The sequence below is a fragment of the Peromyscus maniculatus genome, chromosome 9 (genome assembly GCF_049852395.1).
Source record: "Peromyscus maniculatus bairdii isolate BWxNUB_F1_BW_parent chromosome 9, HU_Pman_BW_mat_3.1, whole genome shotgun sequence".
Lineage (NCBI taxonomy): Eukaryota > Metazoa > Chordata > Mammalia > Rodentia > Cricetidae > Peromyscus > Peromyscus maniculatus.
This window is the reverse complement of record NC_134860.1, coordinates 63,424,865-63,441,792: the sequence shown is the minus strand read 5'-3', so window position 1 is coordinate 63,441,792 and position 16,928 is coordinate 63,424,865. Positions and strand designations below refer to the sequence as shown.

The following is a 16,928-nucleotide window of genomic DNA, read 5'->3' as shown; positions in this document are numbered from 1 at the left end:
GATGAGGCATGCCGCCAGTAAGCACAAGCTCCATCTGTTTATAGTCTTGGCGGAGAGGACGCACAGCATGCACCTGCTTCGCGGCTCAGTGTGCCGCGTTTGCAACAGGCCGGGTGTCCCTTGCTGCTTGTACACGGCACTACCCTCTGCCACGGGTGATCGCTCCTTGACGTATCCCGGAGGTCCCGAAATTAGCACACTAGCTCCCCGGAGCAGGTGTTGGAGGACCCGCCCTGAGAGCTAGGCTCGGGAGAGCTTTGCAAGGAGGACCCGACACATGTCAGATGAACGCCTCCAGCGCTGGGAACCACTAAGCCGATGCGCGCGGCAGCTCCTGGCGTCACCATCACCTAGGACGCCAAGCAGAGAACAACGAAGCGCGAGTCAGCCCCGCACGGCCAGGCTCCGGCGGGGAGACTGGGCGCAGCGCGCATGCGCGGCACGTGCGCGCGCACCTCCCTCCCGGGGCCGCGCGCCCCGACGCTCGCGAAAGGCTCGGCGCACCGGCTGTCCTCGGCCGCTCGGGGGACCTGAGGGACTGCGCGGCCGCCTGCGGGGCCAGCGGTGCAGCGCGAGAGAGCTCGGAGGCCGCCGGGGAGGGTGAGTCCCGCGGCCGACGCTTCCTCCGGAGCCGGGAGGGCGGGAGCGGAGCGGAGCGCGTGGAGAGCGTTGAGGCTGCCGCCCCAGCCCGGCCGCCCCTCGTCAGGCGGCGCTCGCCGCTCGCGTCGCGGCCGAACAAAAGCCCGAGGCCGGCGCTGCCGAGGCGGGCGCGGAGCGGCGGCTGGCGAGCGACCGGGCCCGAGCAGGGTCGGGGTGGGCGGCGCGGAGTTCGGGGCCGCAGCCGTGCCGGGTAGGGATGCCCCTGGAAGGTGGCGGGGCCGGCACGTCCCGGCAACCTGTGCGAGTGTGGACGCGGCGGGTCTCCGCGCCGGTCGCCTGCGGGGAACGAGGCCGGCCCGAGCCGGTTTCTGTGCTCGGCGCCGCGGGGGCGTGGGCGGGAGGACGATGCGCCAGGCTCCGGCGCCGCTGCTTCCCAGCAGCCCCCGGCCGACCCCTGCCATCCAACGCCCAAAAGTTGTCCCCCTGCTGCTGCCCATCACTTTGCAAAGTCGGCGGCTCCCCTGCTCCGTGCACGCCCCCGGCTGCCCCGGTGGCGGTGACTCGGGGTCCGCGGATTTGCCCTGGGATGCCGCGGCTGGATGATGAGCAGTTCGTGGCCTCTGGAATAAAGGCGCTGAGATGAGGGTAACGTTAAGACTGTAAACATCTTAACATCTTCTTACATCTTGGGACTCTTGGAGGTAGATACGGCTTCCTCAAGGGAAGAGAAGAGGGCTTTTTCATGTTTCTTTCCTCCTCCCTTTTTCTTATCCTTTCCCTTTTCTTTTGTGGATAGAAAAAGAACAAAAGCGCGTGCCATTAATTAGGCAGAAGAGACTTAAAGTTGAAAAATACCACGACTCGAGAGGTCCGGGGTTTTCGCCCAGTGTAAATGAAAAATGCATTTTTTTTTAAAAGCTCCCCTCCAAATTTTTCAGGCTACCGAACAGACGCACCAGCTCAGAATCTCACCGTAGAAAAGTCCTTTTAGTGTATCTGGAATGTTTGTTGATGGGAATTGGGTTACTTTGCAAAGCCAGTTCGTGAAAGCCAGCAAACAAAGACCCAGCTGGGCTTAAGGCTATTCCTCCCTTCTCAGCCTTCTTTGGTCCTCGGTGGTAGGCTGGTGGCATAATGGGCTAGAAGAGGACTAGATACATCCCGAGTTCAGTATTAAGAAGCAGGTACTCTAGTCATGCATGATGGTTCACGCCTGTAATTCCAGCAGTCAGGAACTGAAGCAGGAGGATCACCGCAAGCTCTAGGACAGAATAGGCTACATAGTGAACCCCTTTTCTCAAAAAGAAAGGTGGGGAAGTCCTCTGGACGGTGCTTTCCATTCCATCTTAACTTTTAAACAAATCACTGTCTCCTGCCCCTGGGAAACAACACATTTACGTGAGCTGTATCAAACTACCGACAGCATAGAGGTAAAAGGATTCAGAGTTAAGGAGCCAATGAAAGAAGTTTAAACATTTGGAAGGATAAAACTGAAGATACACTATAACCCAGTTGCAGCTCTTACCATGGTAAAACGTGTAGTGTTGATCTCTGCCCCCAAATGCTTTGAAACTATTAGGAAAATAGGTTTGTTTTTGATAAACTTGAGTATTCTATTCCATTTTCCTACCCCGCCCCCCATCTAGTAATAAGGTGCATCTCATCTTCTAGAAAGCTAACAAGGTTCCATTAATGAAAGAAAAGGGGACTGTGGCCTTCTCATCCCTTTTATTCTTTCCCCACGATTCTTTGAAGTTTATTTTCTGTTTTGGGTACTCAGGTTAATTTTTCTTGGGAGTTTCATGCTTGAGCTGTTTGAAGTAGAAAGGGTTGAGAGGAATTGAATAGTGAAGTGCACATTCTTTGTATAGTGCAGCATGAAACCTTTATCATCTAAGACGGGTAGAGGTGTTGTTTTGTTTTTGCTTACAAAAGATTGTCTGTTTCCCTGCTTTACCTCTGGAGTTTGGGAATCCACCCAGACTACGTTTCATATTAGTTTGCTGCTAAAACTCTGCAATGATTTTGTACATAAAACTTCCAAGTGTGAGATCAGGTATGGTGGTGCACACCTACAACCCCAGCACTTGGAAAGCAGAGGCAGGAGAATTTCTGTGAGTTTGAGGCTAGCCTGGTTTACATAGCAGATTCCAGGATAGCCAGGACTACATAAAGAGACCTTGTCTCCCCCCAAAAAAAACCACCAACCAACAACAACCAAAAAAAAAAAAAAAAAAAAAAAAACCCAAGTATATTAGTATGTGATGCTAGGCTTCTGTGGACTTTATTTTTTTTCCTTAGAAGCCAGGTGGTAGGCAATAGTTCTCAGCTTGTTGTTACCTTCTTCTACTCAGTAGAGGTTAGTAAGGCAGATGTGGTTAAGATTCTGAGGAAAGAAAGGGAGGGTTTTTTTTTTTTGTGTGTGTGTTGTGATGGTGTTTTTGTAAGGCTGGGTATAACAGCTCTTCATGGGCTCGCAGACTTAGCTGCTGAGCAGAAATGGACTTCCTCCCGGCTTTACAGTTTATCATCCTGGGAACCACTGACTTTGGTAGGCCCAGGGGATGCACTGTAAATGAAGCTTTTGAAGACTGTAACTCAGGGTGTGAGCTTAGCACATTCCAGTCTCCCCCTCATTATGTCTCACAATAATACTTTAGTCAAAGCATAGGAAGCGTACAGTCTTGTTAAGTGGAAACACAGGGACTTGCTCTTTTCTCACAGAACTTCAGCGTTTCCTGATGAACAGACTTTAATTGGAGAGGGAAGCTGGCTGGAATTTCACCTTTACTTATTTTACTTACCTTTTGCCAGAATCTGTACATCTTCAAGATTGGGAATGTAACTCAACTTGGCTGGCCCCTGCAAGACTCTGAGTCCTGTCTCTAGTCCTGGGGGATGGGAGAGCAAGCAAACGGATCTGTCTTTGAACTTACAGTTTTATTTACAGGTTCATTTTGAAAGGTTATTTGCTTCTCCTAATTTCAGAATTTAGTAACTTGTAAGTCTGAAATTTGATGCCCCCCATTCCTTTTAATTCTTCATCTAGAAGTGCTTTTTGGTTTATTTCTTTAAGAAATACCACTTAGCACACCAATAGATTAGAGTACTCGCTGTAATTAGTAGATGGCAGAAAGAAATTGAAAAATTAGAGAGGTCGTAGACACTATGGCACACACCTGTGATCACAGCGCTAGAGAAACAGAGGCAGGAGGGTCAGGAGTTGGATGATAGCCTTGGCTACATGAGATGCTGTCTCATCCCTTGCCCTGGCTTAAAATTAGATTGATATAGTCAGAAGGGCAGAAAAAAATAACTCTGAGATTAGTAGAAATGTAGGTTCTACGAATTAAATATGATATATAAACTCTTTTTTTTTTGCAATAGCTAAGAGGCAATTTGGTGAGGATGAATTTTTTTTTATAACTCTATGATATGACCTGTTTACTGTGTGTGCCTGAGAACCTGGATTTGATTCTCCACACCCAGGTAAAAAGCTCTGTGTGGCAATGGTGCTTGTCACCCATAGTTAACCAGAGTGGAAACACGAAGCCCCTGCTTGCAGGTCGTATAATCTAGGCAGTTGGTGAGCTTAGGTTCAGTAAGAGAACCTGTCTCAGAGAGAGAGAGAGAGAGAGAGAGAGAGAGAGAGAGAGAGAGAGAGAAAAGAAAGCAGTTGAGGAAGACACCTGACACATGCAAGCACACATGTGAGCACATACGCACACATAATCCCCAATAAGAAATGGAAATGAAAGGACAGTGAGCGGGGCCTTAGGAGAAGGGAAGCGACACTGGAATAGGTCGTAGGAATATTTTTCTAATAAGACAATGCTCTCCTTCAGAGAGACGGACTTAGAGGAACCCATTGCTAATCTTTGTGATGTGTTCTTGAAAACCGTGTCTGAAAGATGAGAATATCCTACCTTTCCACGTTGTAGCCAGTGTATCCTGCATTTACAACTTACAGATGATATTTCTGAACTGCCTGTATTTAAATGTAAATTAAATGTAAACTACGAATGAAGAGAGGGGCCCTGTCTTTGGAGAAAGTGATGGAAAAGTATTTCTGAACAGTTTTTTGTTGCTGTACTTTCTTGACAAGGCCTTGTGGTACACTTTTCTCATGGCTGCTTCTGGGATCAGCTAGCATTTTCCACCTGAGTTCTTTGGACCTGGCTTTGTAGGCAACCTGGGAAGACTGTCTTTCAACATTTCAGTTATCTTTTTCTTGTCCTTCAAGTGATGTGCTCAGCTAAATTTACTTTAAGTACTTTTTATCATAAAAACTGACAATAATTGAAAAATATCAAATTCCCAATGATGTACATTCATAGAACTGGAAATATATAAATTTCAAATATTTCCTATGTCCCATTTAGTACAGGAACTCACACCAGGGCTTCCCACGTGGTAGGAAAGCATTTTACCAAGCTGTGTCCTTAGCCCTAGTCTAGAATGTTACCAAGCACTTGGTGTCAATTTTCCAAATATTTTGTACTGTTTTGTGGAGAGGTGAAAGCGCCCCTTTCCTCACAGATAGTGCATGAACTGGTGCCCAAAACTGCTGCTCCTTCTGTTAGCTCAGTAGGCCCCTTTATTCTGTTACAATCCTACAGATTCCTGCAAAAAAAAAATAACAATAATAATAATGCTTCAAACAACTGTCACCCTTTATTTAATAGATTACTGTATCTTGTCAAGCTCCTTTTAAGTCCAGAATCACCTTTTTCCTGCAGGTCTGAAACTTCAGCTTAGAACTTTTCCTTGGATGGGCCCACCTTGAGAACAGTGGCACATTCTCGTGATTCTCAGTAGGAACAGATATTTCAGAGGCTATGGAGATGGCTCAGTTGGTAAAGTGCTTGCCCCGTATGAGGCCTGATGGGTGGCACCTACGTCAAAGAGATTCCCTGTGTAAGGTGCATGCATGTACTCCCAGCTCCGGAGACAGGTGGATCCTTGAGACTGGCCCCCAAACAGCCTCGCTGAATCAGAAAGCCCTTGGTGAGAGACCTGGCAGTGTCAGCAAAACAGGGTGGGCAATTCTGAGAAACACTGGAGAGTGACCTCTGGCCCTGATGGACATGACCGTGTACATGCCCACATGTATAGGTAATTCATTGTTCGAGGGTAATGTGGCGTGTGTACAAGGTGCTTTAAAGTACACGTAACATTTAATTGAGCTAACAGGTAACCTGAATTATTTGAGTGTTAAAAAAAAAATCAAGTTTAAAAAAAAATCCGGGGTTGGGGATTTAGCTCAGCGGTAGAGCGCTTGCCTAGCAAGCTCAAGGCCCTGGGTCCAGTCCTCAACTCCCGGGGTGGGTGGGGTGAGGGTTGGGTGAGAGGGGGCAGAATCCAAGTTTTGTTTTGTTTGGTGGTGTGTGCACACTTGAGTGTGTGCACGCGCGCTCTCTCACATGCCACAACATGCATGTGGGGATCAGAGGATAACTTTTTGGAGTTAGTTCTCTCTGTCTTATGGATTCTGAGGATTGAACTCTGTCCACCAGGCCCAGTGGTAAGTGCTTTTACCTGATGAGCTCTCTGGCTGACCTGAAAAATCCATTTGAATCATACTAAATTACCACTTCTTTGCTTTCCCTACTACCTGCAAGCAGCCTATCCTTTGGCTTGTTGCTTTAATTACCAGCCAATAAACTGTTCACGTAGCATTTGTTCTTGTCTGCCAGTCAGCACACATTGACAGATGTGAGGAGTTACTTGCCTTTTATACAAAATAGTGTAAAATCGGTCTTTTGTAAAATTCCCTAGAGCACTTATTATTTTTAAATATGCCCTTCCCCTTTATGATGGTCTTGACCATATAGCCCAGATTGTTCTCCATGAGTTTTGGGATTATAGGTGTGCACCATCACATCTAGCTGAAGTATCTGTGGGGGGTTGTTTGTTTGTTTGTTTATTTGTTTTTTGCACATATGCTTTTCTGACAGAAGTGAGTTATATATGTGTACTGTTTTCTTTGCTGATTTAAAAAATATCTTTGTGTTAGGTTGTATGTGTTACTACAGGCCTTTAATCCCAGTCCTTGGGAAGCGCAGGCAGGTGAATTTCTGTGAGTTCAAGGATAGTTAGGGTTACATAGTGAGACCTTACCTCAAAAAAATATTTGTTTTGTTTTGTTTGTTTGTTTTTGTATGTGCTTAGATGTGTAAATGTAAGAGCACTCATGTAGTGGTGCATGTGTGGCAGTCAGGACAACTTTGGATGCCAGTTTCTGCCTTCCATCTTGTTTAAGACAGTCTTTTGCTTCCTGCTGTGTATGCCAGGCTCGCTGGCCCTCAGGCTTCCAGGGGTTCTCCTCTATATGCCTCCCATCTCCCTGTAGGTGTGCTGGGGTTACAGATGTGTGCTATCATCTTTGCTTTATGTGGGTGCTGGAAACTGAACTAGATCTGCCGAGCCATTTCCCCAGTCGTAATTGTTGTGCTTGTCATTGCTATGCTATTATGCCGGTAAATGCAATCCGTGCTCATCTTTTGGGAGGGAGGAACAGTGTTGGGGATTGAACACAGGGCTTTGTGCATGCTAAGTATACATGACCACTGTAGTGTGCTCTAAGTCATATTCATTATTTTTAGTGTCTGTATAATATTCCATTATGTGTTCATACCACACTATTTAGCAAAACCCCTCTTGGTAATTTTTTAGGTTTTCAGGTTTGTTTGTTTTTTTTTAATTGTTATAAATTACCTATGCTAATATTTCAGTTATATGCCATATGCACTTGTATACTTCTAGAATAAATTATGAATGGATGTATGCTGGACCAAATTATGTGTGCATTTCAGGGCTTTTGGTATAAAGAGCCATTAAAAATTACTTATTTTTATTTTATGTGTCTGGGTGGTTTGCCTATGTGTACCTATGTGTACCATGTGCCTGCAGACTCTGCAGAAACCAGAAGAAGGTGTTGAATCCCCTGGAACTGGAGTTACAAATGGTTGTGAGGCACCTGCAGGTGCTGGGAATTGAACTGAGGTCCCCTGGAAGAACAGCATGTGCTTTTAATCACTGGGCCATCTCTCTGGCCCCATCAGTAGCCTTTTTTTTTTTTTTTTCTTTTTAAAGTACCAACTAGTTTACATTCTTATCCAAAGTATTTCAAAATGCTGAAAATAATCTTCCCCTGTAATCCGTCCCTACTTTGTTCTATCATGGTTATTTTTGTACATCTGATTGGCAAATGTATTATGTTTGTTTTTTTCATCTGCGTTTTTAAAGTGAAGCTAAACATCATGTCACATGTTTATTGGCCTTTTGTATTTATTTTGTTCTTTGAAATGTTTTCTGTTACTCTTTTTAAAATATTTTTTATTTTATGTGTATGAGTGATTGCCTGCATGTATGTCTGTGTGCCTTCATGCCTTCATGTGCATGCCTGGTGCCTTCAGAAGAGGGCACTGGATCCCATGGGACTGGGTTATGGATTGTTGTGAACCACCATGTGGGTGCTGGGAACCAAACCTGAGTCTTTTGCAAGAGCAACAAGTGCTCTTAAGCCCTGACCCATCTCTTTAGCCCTATTATTCTTTATATTCATTTATTAAATTAATTTTATGTAGATTATATATAAGCATGCTTTTTCTTTTAATTGTTCTGTTTTAGCATAGCATTTCTCAAGACCTGACTTATAGGACACTTGTAACTATGGGTAATCTTTAGGAGCTAGTCCTTAGACAGTGGTCCTTAGGAAATCTGTCTCTCTTCAGAGGATTTACGTAGCTCAGTGGAAGTGGTAATTTGAAATCATTCCTAGGCCTACTCTGGCTTGTCTACACAGCCAGGCTGTGTGGTGATCATTTATTGGTCACGTGTTTGAGATTCCTTAAGTTTTTGTGCTATCTAAAATAATGTAACATTGGCAAAACTTGCTTGTGATACTTTTAGAACCATCTGTTTTTAGTTCAGTGTTAGCTGATAGAGGTAGCCTTGTCAGCTGTAATTGAATGCCCCAAACACCTAATTTTTTTTTTTTTTGGTTTTTCAAGATTTCAAGATAGGATTTCTCTGTGTAGCTTTGCACCTTTCCTGGAACTGGCTTTGGAGACCAGGCTGACCTCGAACTCACAGAGATCCTCCTGCCTCTGCCTCCCGAGTGCTGGGATTAAAGGCGTGCACCACCACCGCCCGGCCAAACACCTAATGTTTGATGCTACTTTTTTTCATATATTATCTCATAATTTACTCATAGATTCCCATTTGAGAAGTGAGGTTCAAATTATTTTCAGAAAAAAAAAATATGGTTAAGTGACAGTGTTTTTACAATGTTGAATTAGTAAGAGATCTGATCTCGTCCGAGACCTTTCACAGCTACTTTCTACTGAGTCAGTTAATGTAAAAGTGTACTGCTAATGACCAAAACACATATAATAAATTTGAAATTCTATAGTCCAGTTTACAACAAATATCATTTAAACAGTTTGGAGCAAAGGAAAAAGTATTCAGAATGGATCAATTATGTCTTGTGATGGAATTCTCCACCATGTGTTAGATATGCAACTTAGGATATAAAATTAGCCTTTAAATGTTATTTGAGAACTATTTTTAGTGAATAGTGAATAGTGAATATCATATGATAAAATAGAAAAACTATTACTTTGTGACTACCCCTGTATTTTCTCTATTAGATCTGTATGGTGGCTCATCATATTTTAATGTCAAGTCTTCAACATTTTGAGAAGTGATTAACTTTACCATTTTCAATACTTTTCAGATATTTCAACAAGGAAGAAATCACTCTCCTCCTAAGATGGAATCTGTGATTTGGGAATGTGGTTGATCAACTTGATATGCTGGCCAGATGTGCCCTATGTAATAAAATGAAAAGAAGATACAAGATGATGTCATTTTCCAATATTGTGAAACCAAAAACAAATGCCTTTTGTGAGACCAGGTTAACAAACCTCTGACAGTACAAGGAGTTTTTAACTGTTCGAAGAACCTAACAGATACAGAAGGGGTGCTTTCAAGCTGAGACCTGCAGGCACATCTTGAGTAAATCTGATCGTCCAAGTCTCATTCAGATCCAAGAAGAATGGCTATGAGTTGGATTGTCTTTTATCTTTGGCTCTTGACTGTGTTTGTGGGGCATATAGGTGGGCACAGTTTGTTTTCTTGTGAACCTATTACCTTGAGGATGTGCCAAGATTTGCCTTATAATACTACCTTCATGCCTAATCTTCTGAACCATTATGACCAACAGACAGCAGCTTTAGCAATGGAGGTAAGACTTGAGCTCCCATTTGACATTCCAGAAAATAACCTACAGTACCCTGATACACACCTAATGTGTTTGATGTAAACAAGAGGAAAATATTGCTGTTTTTAACTATAACTTACACATTTGGAAATTTATGTAGTTTGGCTCATACTATAATAGACTGAAGAATTTATATTTAGAGAAATTCTACTCTTGCATTTATTTTTAGACATATTTTTACAAAGAAATTTGAAACACTGAAACGTGATGATACCTCTTCAGAGATTACAACTTTCTTATTTAATAAATAACTTTATATAAATAGCATAGTATAATAATATTACATATAGTTCAGTAGCTGTCTTAGTTAGGGTTGTATTGCTGTGAAGGATCACCATGACCACGGCAACTCCTTTTTGGTTTTTCGAGACAGGGTTTCTCTGTGTAGTTTTGGTGCCTGTCCTGGATCTCACTCTGTAGACCAGGCTGGCTCTGCCTCTCAAGTGCTGGGATTAAAGGTGTGCACCACCATGGCAACTCTTACAAAGGAAAGCATTTACTCGGGGCTGGCTTACAATTTCAGAGGTTTAGTCCATTATCATGGTGAGAAGCATGGCAGTGTACAGGCAGACATGGTGCTGGAGAAGGAGCCGAGAGTTCTACATCGTGATCCGCAGGCAACAGGAAGTGAACTGTGTTCCATGCTGGACATAGCTTGAGCATATGAGACCTTAAAGCCACCCCTCCAACAAGGCCACACCTCCTAATAGTGTCATTCTATAGGCCAAGCATTCAAACACATGAGTCTCTGGGAGCCATACCTATTCAAACCACTACATTAGCTGAGTATGGAATATAATGTGATTTTTTTTTTTTTTAGACTGAATTCTTCAAGTTTTTGTTTGTTTGTTTGTTTGTTTTTTAATATCCAAGATGATTTCCTGGTAATGTCATGCTCACATCAATTTAGGAGTACCTTTCAAGCAATGAAAACTGTTTTGTTATATGAGTTCTGTTCTTGGTGGTTCAGAATTTTCTTTCTTTCTTTTTTTTTTTTTTTTTTATGTGTTTTGTTTTGTTTTTCCAAGACAGGGTTTCTCTGTGTAGCTTTGCGCCTTTCCTGGAACTGGCTTTGGATACCAGGCTGGCCTTGAACTCACAGAGATCCGCCTGGCTCTGCCTCCTGAGTGCTGGGATTAAAGGCGTGCGCCACCACCGCCCGGCCAGAATTTTATGAAAGTTTGTTGCCTTGCTTGAATTTTTGTTATGATAATTCTTCAGGTACTTTTTAATATATTTGCTTCAAAAACTGTGTCCAGTTAGTAGATATGGTTGTTCCTAGGTTTAAATGTGTCTGTAATGGTCTTAGATTTGAAAACAAAGATATATTTACTAGATAGAAATGGGGAAGCAGTAAACAGTCAGCTGAGGAATATGGGCTTTGGAGCTGGACAGCCCAGGGTGTTTGAACCCAGCAGTGTCTTTGTGGCAACTTGTGTGAACTTGGCCACCCTAGTTCCTTTGATTTTAGTAACATCAACAGCCAGGTGTGGTGGTAGTGTAAGCCCATCATCCCAGCACTTGGAAGGAAGAGGCAGGAGGATTAGGAATTCATGACAGTTCTCTTTTACAGGATGAGGTGGAGGCCAGCCTGAGCTATGTGTGACCCTGCTTCAAAAAACACAATAAAATAAAGCTAATAATAATTCCACAGTCTTTCATAGTACAGAATTAAAATATGCCTATATAGTACTTAGTACATAATAAACACTCTCTAAGTAATGGTTTTTGCTACTCATTTATTTAAGACAGTGTTTCACTATGTAGCCCTGGCGGGCCTGGAATTGACTATGTAGATCAGGCTGGCCTGAAGCTCAGTAGAGCTCCATCCGCCTCTGCCTTCTGAATTCTGAGATTAAAGTCATGCATCACTACACCCTTGATATCCATATTCTTACATTAACATGGTCATGTAATATAATTTGGACAATGTCTTATATTTTAATCAGTTTGACAATGCTTTCAGAGCCTGCATTGGAGTTCTTTGTTTTACAGCAAAATATATTCATTGCTTCAATTTGATGAAATTTCTAGAAAGATCATTATTCATAGATTTCAAAGTATGTTGGGCACGTTATAATTTTCTGAATTATTTGGTGATGCTATAGAAATTGAACAAAACATTTTCTGCTCATCCTATGACTATACAAAGTCTAACTAATACAATAACTATACAAAGTCTATCAGACTAGGACATATAAAAGGGGGTATTGTCTGCTGGCAGTAAGTTGGGTTCTGACATGATAGTTGTAGTAGTTGTTGCTGTATGCTGAAGATTGAATTAGAAATACCCCAATATCTTGTATCACTATAAAGTCAGAAAAATGCTCATACTTGCTAGGTGGTGGTGGCGCATGCCTTTAATTCCAGCACTGGGAGGCAGAGGCAGGCAGATCTCTGTGAGTTCAAGGCCAGCCTGGGTCACAGAGTGAGTTCCAGGAAAGGTGCCAAAGCTATACAGAGAAACCCTGTCTCAAAAAAGGGAAAAAAAAAAAAAAAAAAAAAGATGCTCATACTTAGGTTCCGCTTTTGACTCTGTCATGCAGTAGGTGTAGGACCTTGGACAAATTGTCTAACATTCCTACATCTTGTTGTCTTATTTAAGGCAACAATAATGAAAAATCTCAGATGGGCTTGTTAGGATTAAATGAAAGATTTGTAAGTAGCTGCATAATGCATGGTATACAGATTTTAATTCTATTCCGGATTCTGTTTCTAAATTGTCTAGAGAAGAGTCTCTAGGAAGATGATGGACTTGGCCCCAGATGAGCTTGTATCATTCTTCACATGTTCATGGGACATTCAAAGTGATAACATGGCAGACTTTCTCTACCTTCTCAAATATGCCCACATAATCTATATAGTTTATTGTCAGTGAGTTTGGAATTTCTGACACCCTAGGAAGAGTCCATAAGTGGGAAGTAGTTTCTAAGAGAAGACTTCAGAGATTTGACAAAACCCTGTGGAAGTTGCTTACTGCCCGGTTGTCATAGCAGGACAGAGATGCCACTGACACTCTCCTGGGATTGAAAATAGTTTGGTGGGTTTGGTGGGATAGTGATGCTGATCCCAGTTCCAAAGCTACCACCTCCCTGTGAACACTATGATACTTCTTTTTCTCTTTCTTTTTGGTTGTTCAAAGTGATTTGAAGTGTTCAGCATTATGTGTTTGCATTTTATAAACAATGTAATTAGCAAAATAATGAAGCAACATAGCTTTCCTTTCTCTAGGATCTTACGTTGCTTCTGCTTAAGTATACCTTTGCTTGTTCAAATTCTGATGTTCTTGATCTATTGTCAAGTTAAAAAAAAAAGTGCAGAAAGGTGTGTGGCTTAGCTAAAACATGTATGATGCTGTGCAGGCTGGTTTTGTGCCCACTTGACACAAGCCATAGTCATCTGAGAAGAGTAAACCTCAATTAAGAAAATGCCTCCTTAAGATCAGGCTGTATATAAGCCTATAGAGTATTCTCTTAATTAGTGATTGATGGGGGAGGGCCCAGCCCATTGTGGGTGGGGCCATCCCTGGGCTATGGTCCTGGGTTCTATAAGAAAGCAGCTGAGCAAGCCATGAGGAACAAGCCAGGAAGCAGCACCCCTCCCTGGCCTCTGCATCTGCTCCTGCCCCAGGTTCCTGCCCTGTTTGGGATCCTGTCCTGACTTCCTCCAGTGATGAACAATGATGTGGAAGTGTAAGTCAAATAAACCCTTTCCTCCCCAAGTTGCTTTGGTCATGCTGTTTCATCACAGCAGTAGTAGTCCTAATTAGGACAGAGAAATATAAGAACCTTCTTCTAAATTAAAAACAAAAACAAAAAACGTGCTTTCTCTTCCCGTGTCTTTGGCGTTGGCGGAAGATGACAAAAGGAATATCATCCTTTGGAAAGTGTCCCCATAAGATACACACATTGTGCCCCTGCTGTGGCTCCAAGCCCTGCCACCTTCAGAAGTCCACCTGTGACAAATGTGGCTATACCATCAAGCGATAGAGAAAGTGTAGCTAGAGTGCCAAGGCTAAGCTCCGAAACACTGCCAGGACTGGGTGGATCAGCACCTAAAATTGTCTGTGGAAGATTCAGACATGGATTCCGTGAGGGAAGTACCCAGTTCATCTTGAAGATTTCAGTCAGTCATTAAAGTTCTGGTTTCAGAAAAAAAAACCAACAACACTCTATATACAGAGAGTGGAGAATTATTTGCAGTTTTTTCTAATTTTTAGGAACAAAAGTAACAGCTTTTGAAATTTTGAATGTACCCCAATGTAACAATACTGGTCCATATTTATGGATAGGCATTTTAGAAAATAAAGTCTCTTTTTGAGTTCATGGGTTTTTGTTCTTGTTTGTTTGTTTGTTTGTTTGTTTTCTGAGACAGTGTTTCTCTGTGTAGCCCTGGTTGTCCTGGAACTCTCTATAGACCAGGCTTGTCTCAAAATCACAGAGATCTGCCTGCTTCTGCCTCCCGAGTGCTGGGATTAAAGGCATGTGCCACCACTGCCTGGCTGAGTTCATGTTTTTAATCTCTAGAATACATTCATTGTCCACCATATTTACTTTCCTTATTATCTTTTGTTTAGTTTAGTGTTTATAAGATTTTTTTCTCTAAACAATGTAGTGAAATGATCTATTTTATTATTACATTGACCTATATCCCTAGCCCTGATAGGTATGGCTTTAGAAACCAGTTTTATGACTAGGGTAAGCCAAACAGAATTAAGAAGCTTTTAAATTAAAACAACTATACATGCAGGTAGTAGAGAATTATTTGCAGTTATTTCTGATCTTAGGAACAAAAATAATGGGTTTTAGACATTTTGAATTGATTTACTTATGATAAATTGCATTAAAGGACTCCCTTAAAATTCTTGCTTTAAATCAGATAATGGAGTAGAATTTGACTTATGAAGTATTGTTTTTTAAATATGTCATAATCCAGAACTCTCCACAATAGTGGAAATATTAAAAATTTACTCACTAAAGAAGTCAACCCTATGTACTGTTTTAGGAACTCCACTTTGACTTAAGAAAGTAAATGGATTCCTATGATAATGGCGAATTTCAGAACAGATTATTCAGTTTGCCAAGCTACTAGCAGTGTGTAGACTACCATGGTACATTTTTTTTAAAATTAAGGTTTGAAAAGGAAAAAGTTGTTACTGAATTAAAGGTGTTTTTAAAAACCTAGAGGTTTTTTGGTTTGGTTTATTTTTTCAAGACAAAAAAAAATAATTCTCAAGAGTTTTGGGCCTTGCATCATCAGGAACTATTATCCAAAAAAGGAGCTTGGGCTTTGGGTTTTGTTTTGCTTTGCTTTGTTTTTTTTTTTAGATTCTTTTATGGTTCTACTTACATAAAATTATTTTTATAAGTTGTTTGCAATAACTTCTTATTCTAGTTGGTTCTAAAGTAGCTATGAATAGTGATTTTGAATTTTCAAGGTTGTTCCATGTTGGTTCACATTTAGTGAATTTAGTCATGCTATTCCCAAGCCCAGTATGGCACAGTTTCTATGGTTACCAGGCCCTTTGTACAGGGACAAAGATTGGAATTCTGATTCTCCTGAGTCAGATTTTGGCCTTTGACACTGTCCCCTTTTCACACCCTTGCTAAGCTTGGACTGTTGCTATGCTTGAAGGCTTGTCAGTTAGCAGGTTGCTATGGTAACAAATGGAAATTTGAGAGAAGAAAGAATGGGAGCACAAAGGCTTGGTTGATTTGAATTTAAACAAAGAATGTAAGGTTCCATGTAGTGCACCTTTGTTGTAGAAATCAGAAATCTAGTTTTAGAAAGTTACTTTCCAGTTTGTAAACTTCCTACACTCTAGTCTTGATTTAAGGAATAAAAACATCACTGCTTAGAGAAACACTCAAGAAGAATCATTTAGAATTCAGTCAGCCAAGTACCTTTCTCTATTTCATAGATTGTGAGTACTGTTCCTTATGTTATTATATATGTGTTCTCAACCTAAGTGTCCAGGCCACGTCATTTAATTTTTATTTTGCTGAGGTTAAAAATGTTAAGGTTAAGATCAAGGTGATTTGCTTATTTTAAAAGTACTAATACTTGGTTTTTAGAACAGCTTTATTGAGTTGTACTATGTCTAACAAACTACACTTATTTAAAGTGTTCCCTTTGGTGAGTTTTAACAGCTCCTAGGACACCATCGTCCTTATCAAAGAGTAGATAGAGCACTTCTGCGCCATCAGAAGCCTTACAGCCCTTGTGGTGCCCTGTATGCCCATGCTTCCCGCCATTGCAGCTGTGCTCTGTCCTTGTGGATTAGTGTGCACACTAATGTTTTATAGACGTGGGCTCACACAGCATCTGCTTTGGTAGAGTTTAGTTTTAGTTTCAGTTATTATGCGTGTGTATCTGATTGTGGGTTCATGCACATAGGTACAGTGCCCATGGAGGTAAGAAGTGGTCATCAGATACCCTGGTGCTGTACTTACAGGTGGTTGTGAGCCGCCTGATGTGGGTGGCGGAAACTGAACTCTGTCCTCTCCAGCAGCAGTTTGTGCTCTTACCTGCTGAGCCGTCGCTCCAGGCGCACAGTATCTACTTTTTATATCGGTTTCATTCACAGGTTTGATGTCATCTATTTGGTTTGGCATCTTAAAAATATTCCAGTTGAGTTCTCCATTTGACAGTTGAGAACAGGAACCAAACCAGCCTGCTGTAGCCCTACTATATTTGAAATTATTCCCTATCTTTTTTTTTTTAAGATTTATTTATTTATTATGTATACAGTGTTCTGCCTGCAGGCCAGAAGAGGCACCAGATCAAATTATAGGTGGCTGTGAGCCACCATGTGGTTGCTGGGAATTGAACTCAGGACCTCTGGGAGAGCAGCCAGTGCTCTTAACCTCTGATCTATCTCTCCAGCCCCTCCCTATCTTATTTATAAGTATTATTTATTAGTTATGTTCTGTATGTGTTAAGACCATTTATAAAAGGGGAAAACTAAAGCGTAGAGGTTAAATGAAACAAATTGGTTAAGTACAAGGGATATAGCTAAAAAGGTCAAGGTTTGACTGGACTT

General features: G+C 41.9%; 1 protein-coding gene across 5 annotated transcripts in view; it reads left to right on the top strand.

Moving 5' to 3' along the window:
- The first annotated feature begins 466 nt into the window (after nt 1-466).
- The window catches only part of Fzd3 (frizzled class receptor 3), a 71,389-nt gene continuing 54,927 nt past the window's right edge, over nt 467-16,928 (top strand). For 3 of the 5 annotated variants that reach the window (XR_013042491.1, XR_013042492.1, XM_076545219.1), the window contains exons 1-2: nt 467-600; nt 9,341-9,850. Coding sequence is in view for 3 of the 5 variants with exons in the window: in XM_076545219.1 (XP_076401334.1) it covers nt 9,662-9,850 (189 nt within the window). In the remaining 2 variants the exon portion in view is untranslated. Of the gene's footprint in view, nt 601-673; nt 851-982; nt 1,246-9,340; nt 9,851-16,928 lie in introns of those variants that run through there. The other 2 variants (XM_076545220.1, XM_006988786.4) reach the window with 2 other exon arrangements.